At 34.8% G+C, this 20,987-nt stretch overlaps 1 protein-coding gene across 10 annotated transcripts in view; it reads right to left on the reverse strand.

The window, feature by feature from the left end:
• The window catches only part of NBEA (neurobeachin), a 456,358-nt gene that overhangs the window by 337,130 nt on the left and 98,241 nt on the right, over nt 1–20,987 (reverse strand). For all 10 annotated transcript variants that reach the window (XM_064716099.1, XM_064716185.1, XM_064716109.1 and 7 more), the window contains exons 7-10: nt 17,591–17,710; nt 13,163–13,309; nt 5,777–5,974; nt 5,244–5,377 (exon numbers count right to left, since the gene is read on the reverse strand). In XM_064716099.1, the coding sequence (XP_064572169.1) occupies nt 5,244–5,377; nt 5,777–5,974; nt 13,163–13,309; nt 17,591–17,710 (599 nt within the window). The remainder of the gene's footprint in view (nt 1–5,243; nt 5,378–5,776; nt 5,975–13,162; nt 13,310–17,590; nt 17,711–20,987) is intronic.

The raw sequence follows: 20,987 nt of genomic DNA on the forward strand, positions 1-20,987 counted from the left end.
CTTGGGATAGCACACATGAATGCATCATTACACCTTCAAGCACATTAAAAAAATCCAAGTACCAGAGAATGCAGCAGTTACAGAGAACCATCTGTCAGACACATAGAGGTGCAATGAAGTTTGAGATGAATATTGTACAGAACCACATTATTGATAAAAATTAACATAATAATTGAATATAACTAGCAGTTTGCCCACATGATTATGCAGGAAATTAAGTAAGTAAAAGATCTGTAATATTTTAACTCACAGAAGAACTATAAAATCAAAATGGAAGGTTTTAAATTTCTCACTGCATGTACAGTACTGAAGATGATCACCCTACCTGATGATCAGAGATAGGCAGAAAACAGACTACATGCTGTCTGTGTGGTTGGGGCCGGTGTTTTGGGGAAGGAGGTGGGGAATTGTATGGTATTTATGGCTTGGGTTTTGTTTTGTGGACTTTTTCCCCTCAGAGAAGTTGCTTAGACTTAGGTGAAACTTTGTTTTTGGAGGAGGAGATGGGAATGAAAGTGCACTAAGAAACAGCTGCTGCACACAACAGTGGTTTCACATGTAATGTTTTTCTCCTTACATATTATGCCTGAGAGCATCTGATCTGGTTGAATTCTCAAACAAACTTTCCCAGCCTCTTCAAAACTTCTTTTCCCCCACAATTTCAGACTGACCTCAAGAAATGTGTGTCTAGATATAAAAAATCCAAACTGAAGTAATGTATTTTTCACCTCAATATTGAATTCTAAGAATTTAATCTGCCTAATTTGGAGGACTGTATCCAGAACTTTCAACAACTTTTAGGGATACCCAATTTATTTTTTCACCTTGGCAGCTGAACACAAATTAAACTTGAAGATTTGAAATACGAAAATATTTATCAGCAGAAACAGGTTGCCAAAATCATTCTTTTAAAAAGGTTGTTGTTGACAGAGGGAAAATAATATTAATGAGAGGATTAAGTTGAACAATTTTTCAAACAGGATTTAACAAACTTACCAGCATCAGATTGCTGCACAGTAATTGACATTACACATTAAACTTGCAAAATTCTGCGCACTGGCACACAAAATTTGTCTCCATTCTTTCCTACTTTTAACACCCCTAGATATAAAGGATACTTCAGCCCATTCCTACATCTCTTCTATATCATGCCCTTCCTAGAAGACATCAGTTTGTCTGCAGTGGAGCCAAGATACAGATAGAAAGTGAAACTATATATGTCAACCAACACTAAATCAGAGAACTGTGATAATTACTGAAAATACATCTAATTTCTGGGGAAAAAATCCAGTAGTTTTCCATTATTAAGCAGGAGAAAAAAAAGGTGAAAGACCAAAGCATGATGATGCAGAACCTCCAGTGGCTACTGTTTAGATACTGTTTAGAATTACCTTAGGAGCCAGGAATTTGCACTCTTAGAATAAAAGTGAAATTTGCCTTGTGTTTTTTTTTTTTTTTTTTTTTTTTTTTGTTGCGGCAGTTCTTTTATTTTATTTTTAAACCACTACTCAGATCATTTTCTCTAGACTCCTCATTCCCATGATAATTTTCTCTGTCACATTTGCCCTAATATAAGTTTCACCTTGGATCATGTATTACAAAGTTATCTGTACAAATTACCTATACAAAAGGCATCTTTAACAAAGTTAGGCATGTTGCTTTCGAGATCTAGGTATGATTATTAATTACAGACAATTTAACTTGAAGTGTCTATATAAAAGAGAATAATACATGTATTTGCTTTGGCTGATTCTCTTTGGGAAAGAATCCTTTATAAAGATAAAAATCCTTTATTTGTATTTTCAGCTTCTCCAAAGTAATACAAAGAAATTGTATGAGCAACTCTATCACAGGTAATTAGTATGATAACTATTGAAAATTAATCATAGCATAAACAGATAAAGTAGTATTAAGGAAGATCATAAACCAACAATTAATGTTTCCATGAGCTACAGGTATGGCAGATCTCTAAAGTGCTTCCCTAACTTCCAGTTTAAATTTTTTTTTCTTTCTGTAAGGTTGTTGAAGAGAAAGGTGAAGGGATTTTTTCTTATGCCTTTTCAATTGTTTTCTGATAACATGTGGTGAAGCTAATCAGACAACTAATCAGGTCTCATTCAAAAACATGAGTCAGCTGAATAGGTCTTGTGTGAGAGAACTAGAGAGGCAAGTCACCTCTGCTTACAGGCAAAACATTTTGTGACACAGACTCCAGTAGTAAATTAGCCACCCTTAATAGTTCCTGCATCTTCTGGAGTACGCAGAGGTACAGCAGTTCAGGAGTTTACAACAGATTTCTGCTATGTGTTGCAGCGGTTGGATTTTCATTATAAACCCCTGTGCAGGCAGACTGATTTGGCAAATCACATTCCGGCTGCCACAGTTTGGAAAAATACAAGCAACTGAGTTTATCTGAGCACAGCTAGGTCACACTAGTGATGTAGAATTTTAGGAGCAATATCCAGCACTCTTCCCTTCAAAACAGAGAGGGAGAGAGTTCCCAACACTCAACAGTGCAAATTCTGAATTTTACACTGGAGGCAGCAGTGGACTGGAATCTTGGCTTCCCATGAGATGCTCAAAAGCAAATGGAAAAACCTCAGGAAGGACTGCTTCCAGACCTACTCTCAAATTTAAATACCTGAGCCAGCTTTGACAAGAAAATTATTGGATGAGAGGACAGGTTAGGAAGGTAGGACACCACATGGCATTCATCTTATTTGCTGTCATGAACTTCAAGATAAGTTCAATTAAACTAAAGAGACTGAGAAAAATTATTGGAAACTTACAGATTTTTCATATTAAGCTAATAAATAAAATCAATACATCAAACTAATTCCTGTCAAGTTGGGTTGTTTCTTTAGAAATCAATAGGAACCCTGACTATTTCTTATCAAACTATAAATCTTAAAAAGTAGATACTCTGTTATACCTATCTTACTTAAGAAATCTAGATCATTTTGATAATTCTTTTATTTATGTTTAGATGGTGAGGTTCTGGGTTTTGCTAATAAAATCTTTCTAATATTTAAAAAAAATCCAAACAAAAAAATCAAATAATTGAAAACCCTGAGCTTTTTAAATGGAGTTTGATATTTGCAGGAGAGAAAGAGGTGAGTAGGACTCAGAAAAGCAGTAGAACTGGGAAAGTTCTCTGTTGCTGTTACAGAGACATACCTGTATACAGACAAATATAACTCAGCATCAGATACATAAGGACAGACAATAATCTAATAAATAAGGGGGAACAAGGAAAGGATTCATTAAATGCACCACTTTCCTTATTCCACTCCTCAAATGACTCTTTTCATGTATAGCATTCATTCCCCATTAGCTCCTTTCTTTGATCCCAAAAATATTTTCTTCTTTTATTTGCCTACTTCCTTTTCACTTCCAGCATTATTTTTCTTGATACTTATATCTTATGAAATAACATATGAGAAAATAATGTACAGACACCAAAACCTATAAACACATAAATTACATCTCATCAAGCAGCCGTTTGCTTAAGTTTTTTTTCAATATGTTCTGGAGTTACAATCACATCCTCTTGCATTATGCATTTGTACAATCATATAGCACAATGAATTACAGATCTCTTTTTAGAATATAATCTAATTATAGAAGAAATTCATTGACTTATTAAAGACCAAATTTTTTTCTACTTACAGCTCAACTAACTCCAGAAATGTTCTGTATATTTGCAATTGAACATTATGAATGTTCTCACTCACTGGGTAGACCACACACTTGGGAAGAATTAGTCTTTATCTCAACTTCTAAAACTTACCCTACATTCGTTCTTCATTTTTAAACAGATCTAGTTATTGCTTTGTCGCCTATTACAGATTCAGCTCCTTAATGAATTTAACATACATTTTATTCCTATGTGGAGATACATACACACATAACCTTCCTTAAACTAGAATAAAGCATTTCAGTCTTCTGCTTTGCCAGTAAATAAAAACATATGGTGATTTTTTTTCCCCAAGCTTATTTCAAACCAAGCATTTCTTTTTTTATTTCCCTTACTTTACAATGATTCAATGCAAAGTACATCCTGCAAAAGAGACTTAAATATTCCAGTATTACAGTTGGTTACAGTAACCAATACACAACCACTTTTCTGTCTTCTAAAATTGTTGGCAATTTTAGTATTAGTTAATTGTTTTTCTCAGTTAAGTATTTTTTAACTGAACTATCTCATGCAATAAGAAACATCCAGAATAATTAATAGAAGAATATTATAAGCAGGAAAATATGCTGCGTGCTCAGCATTACGCACCTGTTTTGTCACCTAATCCAAATAGAAAAGCCAGTTTATTTTGTCCCTAAACATTGCTTTCTAGCAAGCTTTAGTTACAAACAATCCTCCAGGGAAACACCATACCAGTTGCTCAGCATTATCCTTTCAGATTTGTTACCCTCAAAGATTCAGGCCAACCATTTTTCTGGAGAAGTTTGACTATCCTGTGCTGCAGGAAAGGTGCCTGCTGTAACAAGCACGTGGCAAGAGATCTTGTAAAAATAACCATAGCTGAGCTGATGTTGAGAAAAGAGTCACTGTGTCAGGAGATAATTGAAAGACGTGCAGATGTGGTATTTAGGGATGTGGCTGAATGGTGGACTTTGCAGTCCTAGGTTAATGGTTGGACTCCATGATCTTAGAGGTCTTTTCCTAAAAGATTCTACGACTCTAAGTCAGCATAGATATTAACAGACTCCTAGGTAGTCTTTTTAAACATCTGTTTTTAACATCTGTGAAGACTTTTTAACTTAGACGTGTCTTCCATAGCACCAGAAGAGAAACTTCATGGGTCCCAGCTTAAAATTCTCTTGTTATGTCCCCAGTCACTATTGCAATTGTAATATGTTCACAAAATACCTGCTCATAGCTCTATGACTTTCTGACCACATTATTAAATAATTTTTGAATGCTATGAAATGACACAGACTTTGAGAAGGTAAACAACATTGCATTTAAGGAAAAGCATATTGAGTTCTTTTAGAAGTTGGGTGAACTGTTGCAAAACTATTCTTAAAGACTCTAGAGTGATTTGAATTCATTACTTAATCATATCAGTTTTGTACAGTAAACTAATTATTTTTTTAAATTATATTTTTAAAAGAAACACCGGAAAAATGTAGAAAAAATTAGAGAACATGCCCACAAAAAAAAAAAAAAAAAAGGAAAACATTTTGTAAGCTTGATTTTGTTTCAGTCTTGATTAAAAGAAGCTTACCAAACTGTTGTTTCCACCTGACTGTCATGCAGCTGTCGATTGTCTAGCTGGGCAAAGAGAGGAAAAAGAACCTGGATCCCTCCAATGGAATGAATTGCGCTGTGAATGGAGTGGGTTACAATAGCTTTCACATCCTAAACACATAAAATAAAGGAAAAGCTACAATTAATCTCAATTTTAAAGAACAGTTAAAAATATAATTCTGCAGCACTTCAACACCAAATTGAGGGCAGACTTTTAAAAATTTTGTTTCAATACTTATACTTCAATTATAATGACTACACTTAAAGGCAAACATTAAACAGAAAATTTTCAGTAACATGGCAAACTGTGCCTTATAGCAAGAAGTCTGTATTTCTTATGGGATATTTTTTCCTTGCTTTAGAAAGGGAGCAAAGAAAGAACAGTTCAAGTGAAAGTTATATTAAAAGCTGACAGAGCACAAAAGAACAATCTCTGTACGCTAGCAGACAAATCCTCTGTGTGATGTTCAGCCAAGAGTAATCACAGAACATCAGCTTAGCAGCACCAACCTGAAGCATAAGAGCATGGGGGGAGTGTACAAAAATGGAAGGATTCTCCTTTGGTGAGGATTCAAGGCATAGCTGAGCATCGGTGGCCTTCGCATTATAGGTAAAAGCGATGCTGCTGGCGAGTTTCCCATCATACAGCACTTGTTTGTGATGCTCAGCCAGATGAATGTCACTCTCAGATTTAAACTTGAATGTGCTCTGAAAAAGACCCAAAAGTTTTACAAAGTAATTAATTTAGACAAATTCCTTGCCACAAAATATGCAAAAACTATATCGGACTTGAGAGAGAATAAATAAACCACTAAATTTCACTTGCATTTACCAGTAGTCTAATGCTACTGAACAATGAGATAGATTTGTTTCTCTTTAGTCTACATCACATCAATGTGTCAACACATTATTTGGTATTTTACATATTATCTCTCTTTTTAACATCAGTGTTTACAAGCTTCAGAAGTAACTAAAAAAAACACACACTAACCATAAATAAGTTAAAATAAAATTTAAGCAAAAAACACACTAAAAATAAAGAACAAATTAAATGTGCTGCATTTAAGTTCATATGAGCTCACTCAAATTAGAATATAAAATGCTATACTATGTTGATTAGAGGAATAGTTATTTTTGAACAATATTAGAAACCATGCTTAATTAACAGTCAGGAGTATACTCAAATGAACCACTTAAAATCCAAAATAAATCCTAAATGCCACATTTTACATTATTTTTTTGCAAATTCAGAGCTTTTCCAAGGAAGACTGAAAATGAACATGTCATGATTCACATCTGATCTAAAATTAAGTTTTTTGGCAACACTGAAAAATCAACAAAGCACAAGAAAATAGATTTTTGTCTTTCTGCAAAGCACTGTAAGATCTACTTGGCATATAACAATCATTTAACAGTGGCAAAAAACCAATTAATTAGTAGTAATACAGTACAGTGCTGTATTGATACAAGGAAAGCAAATTTATTAGAAATGGCCACAATTTTATTGCAAATGAAGATACAAATATATATATATATGTGTGTGTGTGTAAATATATACATATATAAAATGTTACCGCTAAAATATTTTCTGAGTCTAAAATAATTTATTTCTGAGCTTATACATGAATAATTTCTCTTGCTTTCACTGCGCATAGTGATCACAATTCTCTTTATCCCTTTGGTCCTACCAAATATCTCCTTTCTCCCACAATCTCCTCTTTCTCTGACGCTATTGGAAGTATCAGCACTGGGGTTTTTGTTATCAATGCTAGAATTAAAACAGGCAACTTATAAGCTATTGGCTTCTCTTTCCAAACAAATCAGAGGTTCATACCATTGATGTAAGCCCATAAACCCCATCCAGCCTTTTCAGAGCTCTCAGGGCTGCTGGAAACCCTGAAAAAAATTCTTTTGATTACAGCAAAACAGTGGGAAAGCCCATCTGCTCAAGTGACTGACACAGCAATAAAAGGTCTGCTGACTGCACCCCTTTGTATGTGGGCCAGAAGCTGAGCAGACTGGCCACCTGACTGAAGCTGCTGGAGAGCTCTTGGAGCACATTTGTCTCAACCTTGCACTGTCCCAGCCTCGGTGATGTCTGGGAGAAGGGAGGCTGCAATGCTGAAAAGGTATCAGACACAGGCACCATAACAGAAGGGCCTGGAAGGGCAAACTCATGTAAATGGCAAATCTGTGGTTCAGTCTGCATTTGACAATGAAGGATAATATCGTCAGCTGCACTAGGAAGGATGCTGCCAGTAGGCGGAGGAAGGTGTTGCTTCCCTTCTACTTAGTATTGGTGAGGCCACGCCTGGAGTTCTGGGCTCCCACAGGGAGCCAGGCACTTACTGGAGAGAATGCAATGAATGGCCACTAAACATGGAGGGATTGAAGCATCTCTCATATGAGGAAAGGCTGAGAGAGTTCATACTCTTCAAACTGCGGAAAAGAAGCAGCAGAGGGGATCTCATCTATAAATAACAGAAGGGAGGTTTAAAAGAAGACGGAGTCAGATTCTTCTCAGTGGTGCCCAGTGGTATGACACAAGTCAGTGGGCAAAACTGGAACAAAGAAGGCTCCCCTCTGAACATCAGAAAACACTTTTTCACTGAGAAGCTGCCCAGCAAGGTGACAGAGTCTGTCTCGGGATTTATTTAAAAATTGCCAGGAGATAGTCCCGGGCAACTGGATCTGGGTGACCTTTTTTGAGCAGGGAGGACCAGAAGACCTCCAGGTTCCAGTTGCTTCCTATGTCTTCAGCCACTCTGTGATTCTGTTATTTGTATTTGGGTTAAGAGTGTGTTTTGTAGGGAAACTCCCAGTGGTCCCCACTTATTTACTCTGTTCAAACTACAAAGCTGTTCAGAACCAAAGAGACTTCTTTCAGGCTGAAACTCAAATATCCTGCAATTGGTGATATTCATTCAGCCCAAAGGATGAGACTACAACCAATCCAAAGTAAAAACACCGATATAAGAGTCTGTGAGTACTCAGTCCTCAGCACTAAATGATTTAATCCAGAAATATGTTCCTGTTGTGCTACACTACTTACTGAAGTAGAAATTCCCAAAGAAGGAATATTATGCTCAGAACATGAGAGCTGGCTCTCTGTTGATATGGCTGCCTAGATCTCACTTATCAGGAAATGACTGCTACAGATAACAGATTTGTCCTGTGGAAGGTAACATTTCACCTCAGAGGGCATTTTAACTATACATAGAAATCTTTGCGCACTTTCTGCAGAGGAAAAACAATTTAGTGATTTCACTTGTTTCCAAAAACATCTACATCATGCTTGTTCTATATTTTAATGTTTTACCACATGAAAACATTTATTACTCTGAAAATCTTCCATGCCTCTCAGCTTTTTCAGATTACAAAGCTCATATATTGAGTTTTTCATAACTTTGCTGTTTAAATAAGTCAAGGTGTTTCAACACAAAATCTTACCATTTCATGACCATGAAATCTTGCAGTGTTCTAAACCAGTTAGGTTAAATCAATTTCATACACAAATTCTGACATTATTCTACCTCCTCAATGGCAGTGTTTAATATGCTGCAAGAATTTAAAATCACTATTTGAAAGTCAGACACAAATAAGTTTTGAATGAACATTATACTGCCTCACACTTTTAGCAGAAAAAAACAATTAAAGAAATATTCTGTCATCATCTAACAAAAGTGATCATAAATTGGAAATTCTGGTCTCCTAATCTATAAGATTATTGTAAAAGAAGGTAAAGAGAGGCTAAAAATTATGATATATGATACCCCTTTATTACTAGCATTGATCCACAAGAAAAGAAATTCAGTACATGTATACTGTACTGGGGACTTGGGAAAATACATCCACAGGATGGTAGTAGAGGCTGTTGTGCATATGCAACTCTGAGGTCTGGCACAAGAAGTGTGAGGGCATCAGGACAGAAAGAAAGAGTCATGGATTTAAAAAATTCTATATAAGGTAAAAATGCATATACAGGATCCATATAAAGTATGTTTGTGGCTCCTACTGGAATAGGAAGTAACAGAGAGAGATGAGAATTACTCCAGCACTGTATTCTCCAGTAAAATAATCTGTGCTTGATCAGGAACTGCTTGAATACCAGCAGCTCTCCCCCTTCTTTTAGCAGCAAGACTGCAGCATTTCTTTATTTACTATTCACTACATATTGCCCTTGTAGGTTCAGCAATTGTGCATAAAATATTTTCTTGTACTGTATAATTGGTTTAAGCAAATCTGAATTTTTGGTGCTGTTTTGTGTCTGTGTTCATGAATTACTGTATTCTTAATCCAACCTTATGTGACAAAAAGATCATTATTGCAGCACTGATCAAAAACAAACTCAGAAGCAACATATGGAATGATCTGATAACTCGCTTTGAAATGCCTATGGGAGGGCTAGGAGGAGTGGCACAGGTTTGACAGGGCTATTAGAACAGGGCTTTGAGAAACATCCCTTTATAAATAGCAGCAAACACTGGTATCAGATGCATCTCTTCCTCTCACATTACCTCCCCTGCCCCTCCATTGTGTTTATCAGCCCCTCGGGATCCCAGCATAGACGGGCTCTCCTCTCCTTGCTGCCTGGGAACAGGGATGGGCAGCAGGGAAAGCACAGTGAGAGCAAGGATGCTGCTCTCATTTCCTTTTTCTTTCTTCAATCTCCAACAACTGAAAGGATCCACAGAGTATGTAAAAGTCCTGTTAGCAATGGCAATGATCAAAATGAGCGTGCTTTATCAAAGATAAAACCTAGGTATGCAAATATTGAATCGTAATATGTTTCTACTAAAAATAGTTTCAAATTCCAAGATATATTATGGATTAATTTGGGAAGACTTAATGGGGAAGAGACAAATCATATAGTTCTATTGCCAGTGTATTTCCTCTCTTCCCCTTTGACATTTGATTATGAGTAATTTCTTTGCAATAGCTACTAAGAGTGTCACTATTTCTCACTATTTCTTCTCACACAATGTAACCTTTTATTTTTTAAAGAAAGCCTTTTGCTACAAGTGAAAATGTAGTATTTCAAACTAAAACATCTATTTGCTTAACAAATAAATTTTTATATTAGGGCATGCTGGTTATAACCAAATGCACTCATAAGAACATGCTGAGCAAGATCAGCATGGAAGGACTATGAACTGTTTCTGTGTTACTATACTCTGTACAAGCATGTCACGTGCAATAAATAATATGAACATTATATATAAATATACAACTATTTGATACACATAATAAGTAAGACTTATTTTAATGACTTCTCTAGTCAGTCCTAAGACCTGCTGCTTCTACCTGCACCACAGAACAGGACGGGGACAAGGTGCAACAGATTCATTTATATCTGTAGATCAAGCTCTCACTTTTCCTGAACTTTGTGGCTTTGGTGTCATCCACAACATTATTTACTCAGTATATTAACAGATATGTGCAAAATCTCCTGTATGCATGTAGATTATGCAGATTTCTCTATTTTCCAGAGGTTTTAATGGCAGTCATGGTAGACTAGAGGCATTATGAATGATTGTGAGAGGAGCTGAATGAGAGGCAAAAGCATAGTCCCCTCTCATGAGCAAAGTAGATAGAGGAATGGTAACTTCCCCTAAAGAATCAGATTCTCAGACATAATGGACTAAAGTATGAATTTTAAATCAAAGGAACTGCCACATACTGTGTTAGAAAGGCAAAAAAGATCTGTATGAAGATATTTTCAAAAAAATCTCAACTATTTTGAATAATCCTTCTTTGGCAGAATAGTTTGGCACAACTGGAGTTTGCAATTGACCTGGGGTCTTTTTAGGAAGGGTTGAACTGCTGATTTTCCCCATACACTAAGAGTACTAACAATTAGAATGGATAGGAAATGTAGTGAACTGCTTAAGAAAAGTTTCTGAAAGGCCAGTTTGCATCAGCAAGTTGAGTAAGAGCAAGAACATGATCGCTAATATTCAGGAAAACAAGCTATATGTCAATTGAGGCTTCCTTAGATTATTAAATCCCACCTAAAGTATTCTGAACTGGGGCACCTTTGCACCAGCACAGAATCTGAAAGGATTTACAGAAATAACCTTAAATGAGAAGTGAAACAGGCAGGCTTTGAGTGAAAGCTAGAGTTCGTGCCCTGAAATCTCTAAATGACAAGACATGGGCTCCTTTTCCGATTGTGAGTAGATCTTGTGTTGGAAAAGGGTCAAAAAAGTCTTCTGTTTTGTCTTATTTTTGGGGGGAATAAGAAAGTCAAAGAAATAAATGTTATATCCAAGGTACTGCTGTGGGAGCCTGTTCTTTTTAACTGGTGTTAAATAATAAAATATATATCCATATTTTTAGACAAGGAAGAAAATTCCTTCAGAGAGCAAGGGGGCATTAATGTTCTGTGTACATAATCCAAATCCAAAACCATGACACAATGAAAGAAGAATTTCAGCAAAATATTAAATATAGATGACATTTTTTAAAAAAAATCACTAAGAAGCTACATGTGTGCAGAAATGCAGTTTAAGGGAAGCCTATGAATCAAGTATGGCAATTTGACAACTGTAATAAGGTTAGAGCAGTAACTATTGAAAATGTCATTTGGGATGAAAGCTCATATCCTTATCAATCCCTTCAACAATCAGAAAATATTACATAATAATTTGCACTTCTTGAAACACATGAAAGACTAATTCCTGTTTGATATCACTCCAGTATGTTTCTGCATACTGGAATCCTTTATTAATTTAAAAAATTCATAAAGGTTCCTACATTTGTTATTAAGTATAAGATTAAAAATTCTTTTGTATGACCAAAAAATATTTGCCTAAAAAAATTAGTGTATAAAATTTGGAATAAAATACTCTTTGTTAGCACAGATGATGGACTTTTCATAACTGACTTAATATTTTTAGTTTCAAAAACTGTCATAAACTATTGGCAATAGACCACTACTTCTCCAAGTAATCCTGATATACATATACTTATTCACCCTACACAGATACATACCATAAAAGATATTTCCATCTGATTCTGTCATTCAAGTACTAGCTGTAATCAAATGATGAAGAGCATGCATTTTCTACACACAAAATTAGTACTATTATAATCTAAATGTTGATTTTTACTCACGGCTTTTAAAAGTTTTTATTTTCAGAGTACATGATATATATTGAAAAACTGAAAGACTACTTTGGATGAAACTACAAATTTCAAAAATTAGAAAGAAGAAAACTTGGGAATACCAGATAGTATAAACTGAAATTCATTACTGTTTACCTAGGGTTAGATGAATTTTCAAGTATTATCTACAAAGGCATTTCTGCAGATTTCTATGAAGTATGTGTTCTTGATGAAATAATACAATACAAAACCATTCCAAGACACGTATCTGACCAGCGATCTAAGTTTATGCATGCATCATTAATTTGTCCAATCTTCCCCTCAATGTCAGTGACAAAGCATGACTAAAGAAAAAGCTCAACTTTTACCTTAGCAGGACTGTGTGAAACCGTGCATTTGAACAAAATTGTTTTATTATGTCTTGTTGAATGTTAATCTGCTTTAACTCAAGATTTTAAACACAAACAGTAGAGAAGAAAGTTATTTCTCTGCTATTTAGTGCACCAAATACAAAATTTCTCTAATCTGATTATGACTCAAAGTAATTAATTTCCCATACAAACATATTTCAGCTATTTTTTAAACAAAACCTTCGTCTTTCAAAAAGATGGTAAAAAATTAGGGTTAGCTAGGATACTTGAAAAAATAGCCTTATGTTGCTGAAAGCAAATAACATTAAAAAATTCTACGTGATTCTATAAGGAATATTCACATGCTTCACATATCTTCCAACTATATCCCTCAATAATTTTATTTTTCCAGTTTTATGCTTTTAAAATCCGGTATTACCTTATATCCAGGTCCTAACTGATGTATTGCAAAAATCTGTGCTGGGTTGAGTGCTTCAGTGAACACATATACTGCTCCAAGCTGGCCACAGAACACTCTATTTGCATCAGCAGTCTCCGAAGATCCAAGAAAACATTTATCATAGCTCTGTATCAGAAAGAGGCAGTTAATAAAGAAATAATATTAATGCACAGCTACTAAAGCCACAAATAAAGGGAGACTGGAATTAAAAAGATAAACTGACCATTAACAATTCTTTATTACTACCCTGTGGTGAATAACTTAATTTTGAATACTGTAGCATTAAGTGTTTGAGAGGTCCTTATGACTGGCTGCTAGGATTTGTTTTCTATTAATTGGTAAACATACAAGACAGAAAATGAGAATAGTACATTCAAGCACCAAATAATCCCCCCTATTGCCTTCTAGGAACCTGACACACTTGAACCTCCTCTGGGTAATTGTACTCAGAGCTCCTACTGCTAATACACAAGAACACATGCTGGAATAGCTTCTTCTTTTACTACGGTGCCAATAGAGCTAAACACCTTTAGAAGGCAAAAAGGAAACAAATAGAGATTTTCTAATTTGCAGGTGTTGCATATTTTCCCTCTCTGACCACAGCCTATAATGATTTCCTTTGACCTTAAATCCTCTTCTGTCTTATTCTATACACACAAGAGTTGTTATTTTCCATTCTTTCTTCCAAAAATTATCCCTCCCTTCTGCTGTTAACTATCCCTGCCTTTTTCTGTCTGTCCACATCATACTATTTCAGATTAGGATTGATTTTTTTGTGGCTATTTTGCAAGGATTTGGTGAAGTTTTCTGGTGCTTCCAAAAAACCTGTGTAGAACACAGACCTGAGAAACCAGAAAACATGATGCAGCAAAAATAAGACAACAGGAAGAAGCTTAAGGATCTTTGAAAGGTATTCTGTCAGCTTCCTTGAGTCATAGGTGTTTTATTGAACAGGAACAAGGGTCTGACATCACTTTTTGAGCTGAGCCAACAGAACCTGCAGTAGGAAACTTGCTTTTTCATCTGGCTTAACTGCTGAGTTTTACCTTGAGGAAAACTTTTGTCGGTTTAGAGAACAAAATAAAATACAGTGAACTGTAACAGCAACTGGTCTAGGAGGATAGGCTGTTAACAAGGAAAAGGGGGCTCAGGTGTAAGGACAGACAAAGATCTGGAGCTCAGCTTTAAAAATAGGTGAGGGAAGAAGTATCCAGGATTTTGTCTACCATTATCCTCCTTTGATTTACCTCTTTTAATTTTTTTTCCCCCTTGGAATTTCTATTCTTTTAAGCAATTTTGACAAAATTTTAAAACTTCTGGCAAAACCTCTACACGAAAATTGATTCACAAAGTCATATTCAGGATGTACAGTGCAAAAGATGAGTTAAACAGATTCCTTTGACTCCTGGTAAACCTAGTGGCAAAATTAAAAAAAAGAATTCAGTTACTTTATTCAAGTCCTGCTTAGCCTTGAAGGCTTTCATGACACTGTGCCATTACTGTCAGAAAGTGTTACATCAATTAATGTTGAGCAATTGCCCTTTTCAATGGTTATTTGAGGAACTTGTCTGAGGTAGGGATGCCACCTTTTTCCTAGTTGATACTTAAATATTCTGAGACTACATTCCTGCTCATTTTAAGGGTATTTTCCTAGATTCCTTTAGTGACCATTAATTGCACAACAATTATTGTAGCTCTCAACAGATTCTGAGTTCTAATTATAGTTACGATCTAGGCTTCTTAGCCTCTAGTAATTTCCTTTTCTGTCTTTTTTTCATTCTTCCCAGTTTACACTTTCCCATTTCTGGCACTTCATTCTTGATTAGGTGTTTCCATTATTTTTAATTGGAGGGGAGAGATAACTCCTGATTTCCAGGTAATTTTGTCCATTTCTGTTCCAGATGCCAAGCAATCTGTAAGCATCAGTTATACCTTGCCATGCATGTCACTTCACCTTTCTGCCATAATCTCAAGCTATATTTACCCCTTGGAATATAAGCTCAATGAGTCCCTTATCACTAGCCATGGTATGTTGTATAGGACATGAAAACAATAAAGATTGGCACTTATATGATTTTATATTTCATTAAATAGTATTAATGAATTCAGAGCCAAAAATGGCTATATAAAAACAAAGAATCAGCAGCATTCAAAATAGAAACAGCTAATACAAAAATGTTTATATTGTCTTCCCCTTTTTCATCCAAAGTTGTATCTCCCCTCTAACATTTGGGTAAAGCATACTGCAAATATTTAATACATGGAGGCTCAATAAAATGAAAACAGTTCTCTTAATTCAATATATATTTGTGAAGAATGCAGATCTGAACCTATAATGAGTACATCATGTAACATCCTATATCTGCCTGGCCACATTACAGAAATAGTTAAGAACCTACTAAATTCATGGCCTTGTATAAATAAGAATAAATTCTAAGAAATACAAGAAAAAATAATTTAGGACAAATTAATAGATAAGCTTTTTTTTTTAGAGTTTCACTGTTTTTACCCCCTCTATCTTTACTTCCATATCTCCCAGGCTACATATGAAAATGGTAGACTGAGGTTTTCTACACTTCTTGCTTGGATACAAGAGGTAAATTTCCGATACTGAAAAAGCCCTCACAAAAACATTAGAGAATGGAAATGCAAAATCAGTCAGGGAAAAAAATAAAATAAATTTGTAATCTCTGCCAAGGCAAAACTTATACTTAAAAAATTATATTAAATTCAGTTCCTTAATGTTAAACTCAATAATGTAAATGTAATGAATGTTTTACTAGTCTAAAAATATGTTTAATCATAATACTTATTGTTCAGTGATAGATTTGACATAGTGAGCAAATGAAAAATCTTGTCATCAGTACATTTAGCAATTTTAACACTACATCTTGATTATATTACAATATTCATCCATAAAAAAGACTGAACAGTCAGATGCACTTAGTCAATATGCAGCTCCTGACCCCTTCTGTTTTCAGAACTTGTACTGTTAAATCTATCAGTGTAAACTACATAAATACATATGCTCAACATGGGATATAAAGAAAGAAAAATTATTGCCTGATTTACGTAGTGTTTTCTTTTCCTCCAACACTATTACGGTAAAGTATTACACTGACATCTTCCAGGAGACTAAAATTATATCCAAGTGTAAGGGTATGAAGGCAGATGTTAACAAATGACCTGGATAATTGCTCAAGACTTTTCAAGGGAATACTTCTAACAACTCAAAGAAAATTCTAATATAATTAAAAGAAGAGCTTCTCTTCCTAGGTAATGTAAAATAGTAAGAAGCCTACGTACACACTCCTCTATTTTTCCTTTATGTATTTTACGCATTTGTATTCACATAACTTTCCTGAATTTCTTGATCTTTTTATTCTACTTCCTACTATTAACAGAACAGATTTTTGTTATTAAAAAATACATAGCTAATGATAACTAGTGTCTTCCATAGCTTAGACTGTTATCCAGTGGACAAAAAAAAACCTTAGCACATATTTAAGATTTAAATAATCTAAATCTTGGCAAACCAATTTCACCTTAAGAAAAAATAGTACTTTTTTGCATGAGAAAGTAAAAAAGAATTCATTGAAGAAAATAGAAGTAGAAGAAGCAGCTCCTTTTGCTAAGCATTTGTCATTAAGGATTACTGATCCCCACACCATATAACCAATAATCCAGACCAGATCCTCTGAGACCTCAGCTGGCTTTTCAGGCATTGCATTTCACCTACCATGGAAATTTTTATCTTACCAAGGAGAAACCATGCTCTGCAAAAACTGAAAGGCTAGCCTTTTCTTGCAAGTCAAAATGCTACCAAAAAACCCAAAAGAATAGAAATCAGAAACTTTGGAAGGCAGAGCTCTCCTACATTAATTAACATGTAATATTTAAGCTCTCCCTTTCAAATCCTATTTTGCCTCTAGAATTGAGCAAAAGACAGTTCTTTTCCCTAAGGCTTCTTTATCCCTTATAGTAGTCAGAAAGAAATGAGAACTATATTATAAATAAAAAATAACAAAAGCATAGTAAGTTGATGAACCAAGAACCTCAGAAATTCTATCACAGATGTAGCTGAAGGCAAAGAACAAGAAAATAATTTTGTCTGCCTTCCACAGCCAGAACTCTGAGCCAGAAAGAGTAATATTTGCCTCTTCATTAGGTCCAGGCTCTCAAACTTTCCAAAGTCAAAGGTACAGAAAGTGACAACACGTATACACAAACTCAAAAAGTCAATAATATTACATTTTAATAAGCAGATGAATAAGAATGAATAAAAAAGACACTTGAAAAAGAAAATCTGCAAATATCTTGAGGGGAAAAAAGGGTAACACTTTTTTTTCTTTTTGAATTAACCTTAAAATGAAAAGTGATGAGAAAGGAAAACCAATAAAATCTTACATCATTCGTGTTAACATGCCAGGCCATGTCACCATAGGATACCAGCTGACCATTCACGTAGCAGCGTATTTCACTGTTCCTCCACCGGTTGTAGATGTGAACAATGCTTATCATGTACCACTGGAAAGACAGGAAAAGTCAGTGCACAGGGGCAGGTTTTGTGCTATAAAACAAAGTTAATGAATGGCATAAAGAAAGGGCGACCAATCTCATAAATTTGCACAAAAAGATGAGCCCTCGCAAACACGTAAAATTAAAATTCAAGTCATTGGGACTTCAAGTCCAGTCAATAGAACTATGCCTAAATGCAATGATGTACCTACCTGCTTTCTTTTATGGCATTAGAGGCAAAAATGCACACATACAATTTAATGTCAACAGTGCAATTTAATTTCAACACTGTTCTGTAAAAAACACAGCTGAGTTTTGGCAGGAAATTGGAGCTATGTGCTCATACCTTAACAAATTCATATCACACAACCTCTGTTTTTGCATCACAGCGAAAATTTCTGTCTATCAGAAATTATTAAATAAACAGAAAAAAATCTCAATAGCAAATTTTACAGCCCAGGTTAAGACATCATCCTGATTGTCTGCTTTGATATTTTTCCTCTCTTCTTTACCATTCCACCAATTTTTGGACAACTGTCATATCATTAAAAATGCATTAAATAGTCAAACAGAGAAGGCAGTGTAATTTAGTGCTTCCAGTTACTGCTATGGTAATCTTTCCCATAATTTATTTAATTGGAATCATGATGTCCATGACAAATAAATTGAAGAAGAACTCTGGAGTCTTCTTGCTTGGAGACATTTGAAACATAACTGGACAAAATCCAAAGCAACTTGATCTAAGAGTCTCTTCTGCAAGCAGGGGGAGAGACCAGACGGTCTCAACACATCCCCTTCCAACCTAATTGACTCTGTGAAAATGTCACCTTGTCTTAAAAATAGCCTTTTGTATTCCAATAATTTGGAATAATAATTGATATTTTCATCATCATCCATTTCTTTGTATCTTTTTCAATTAATATATTTTGATTTCCATGTTCAGATAAGTCCCTTTTCTCCAAAGTAGAGAACTTCTGCAACCCTAGGGGCTTGTTGACTCTCTTCCTGAGCTGGGATAAGTAGACAGAGAGCTTACTAATATAAAAATCTGTCTCTCTGTCAGAGAAAATAAAAGTAGATGCTTTCATATGTTGATTTTAAAATTAGACAAAGCACAAAGTTACAAACAAAACAGCATGCAGCAAAACACATTTTGACAATAAGCATTACAGTAGTCGTCAAATTGAGCTGTATTTTCTTATAGGTGTATAATAGCTATAGAGATGAGAACACATATTTTTACACATCTGTTTCCAGGTATTAAATTTTTTTTTCATTTTTCCCTCCTTTAAACATACAACTAACAGAGGGTAGAAAAATGCTGATCATACAACAATGCTTTTGAGCATCTCATTTCTTGGCTTTCCAAGCAAATAGATTTATTGGGCAATGTTGGAATAAAGTACTGCTCCAGCTTTGGCTTCTGAAGTCATGTATGGAAACTTTTTTTTTTTTCCCAAAGAACCATGAAAAAAGTAATTTTTGTGATTCACTGTCATCCTCAAATAAAATCCCCCCAAAAACATGTCTGTGATTTTTCTTTCAGAAGGCTTTAAAACCATTTCTGAAAAAATACCAATTCCGATTCAACCTCAACTTCTTGAAAAGTTGAGCTTTACTTACACTGGTCTGTACATTGCTATTTATCTGTGCTCAGGTACATTATAAAGAGCTTTTAAGCAGTCTACTGGACTTTTTAATTAATGGGTGTTTTTGCTCCTAGTTTTTTGCAAATTTCTGTATTTGGGCAATTTCTCTAGCACTAGCAAACCCTTTTTTTAAGAAGGAAAGGCAGCACTTTGCTACCACACAATGAATCAAACCAAGTTCGATGATCTCACACACAATTTTTCTTGAACTTTTCGTTGAAAAAAAAATCCTTTTTCCCCCTAATATTCAAAGTCAGAAGTACAAATTTCCTTCAGATTCATCCTGCAGTTTTCTTCCCCATATTATTTTCTCCTCCCTCTGTTGTAACAACAGCTTCTTTTGGGAGTACTAAAAGACCCTTCTCTATGCATTTTTTGTTTACTGCTGAAACCTGTCAAGCTTAGTCACCAACTGCTCCCACCAAGTCATATTCCTATTCCATAGGACAGCACAATCAGAGAGATGAGGCATCACACACTAAGCATTTCCAGGATGTGGAACTTATTTCTGTCTCTGCTATAGTCAGTAAAGATGTTCACAGTTAGAAACACACACAAAAAAGCTATTTGCTCCTGACTATGCTGCTTTCCTGTTCCAGTTTTACAAGACTTGATGCTGAGGCTGAAGCTCAAGGAAGCAAAAACACTGAAGTTACCTACACAAAAATGTCAATTTGGAGTCTCAAAAAAGCAGTATAGACACTTTAAACATAACATCACCAAAGCTAGTTTAGCTCTGTTGAGACATCAGCCTATTATACCACACCCACATTTTCCATTTGAATATATGATAACCACATTTCTCCACATATTTTTATAAATGCTTGCTTTTACAATATTATAAAATACACCAATTGAGACCTAAAGTTATACATTAATATTACATATTGTACTGTGAATAGTGTCATATGACATAGCAGGAAGATCTTCACATGAACAGAGCAACTCTGATCTGCCTATATAAAGCTTTTAACCAGATAAATTGAATTTGTTACTTCACTGTGATTCACCAAAATTTTTTTAAAACCTTCAAACAACAAAATTTAGAAGTTTATTGAGGATGATGATTCTGACAAAATTTATTGCTGAAATGTGTGTGTCTGTTAGCAAATGTCTAGGGAATGGTACATCTGATGGCAAAATATCACATTTCTCGAGTTAATTGCTTTATAAATGACTACACATTTTTTAATACGTATCTACACATTCAAATCTTGTACAGAGAAACCAATGTAATATCTAAACAACAAGAAGAAAATCAATTTGCATGTAAAACAGGATAAATTTTGACTTTTTAGGGCCAGGAATTATATTTGACAGGTTTTATTTCCTCCACTATGCATTATGTACTTTAACAAAGGCATGTGAACACAAGTTAATGATGAAAAAACATATATTAAACAGCTCAAAAATATATTCCAGAATATTTATTTAAAATACTTTCTAAAGCTAACATATGACTCAAATTGTATGGAGCATGAACTTTGGGATATGTAAAGCTAACACGGGAGTTATATTTTTATGCACTTCAGCAGATCAGCAGACTTTGAATTGAAACTGGCATTCATATAATGAGATACACAGATACCAGTATTTCAGAATTCGTCATTTTGAGTAGCAACAGCAAAAGCTAAATT

The sequence above is a fragment of the Zonotrichia leucophrys genome, chromosome 1 (genome assembly GCF_028769735.1).
Source record: "Zonotrichia leucophrys gambelii isolate GWCS_2022_RI chromosome 1, RI_Zleu_2.0, whole genome shotgun sequence".
NCBI classification, from domain to species: domain Eukaryota; kingdom Metazoa; phylum Chordata; class Aves; order Passeriformes; family Passerellidae; genus Zonotrichia; species Zonotrichia leucophrys.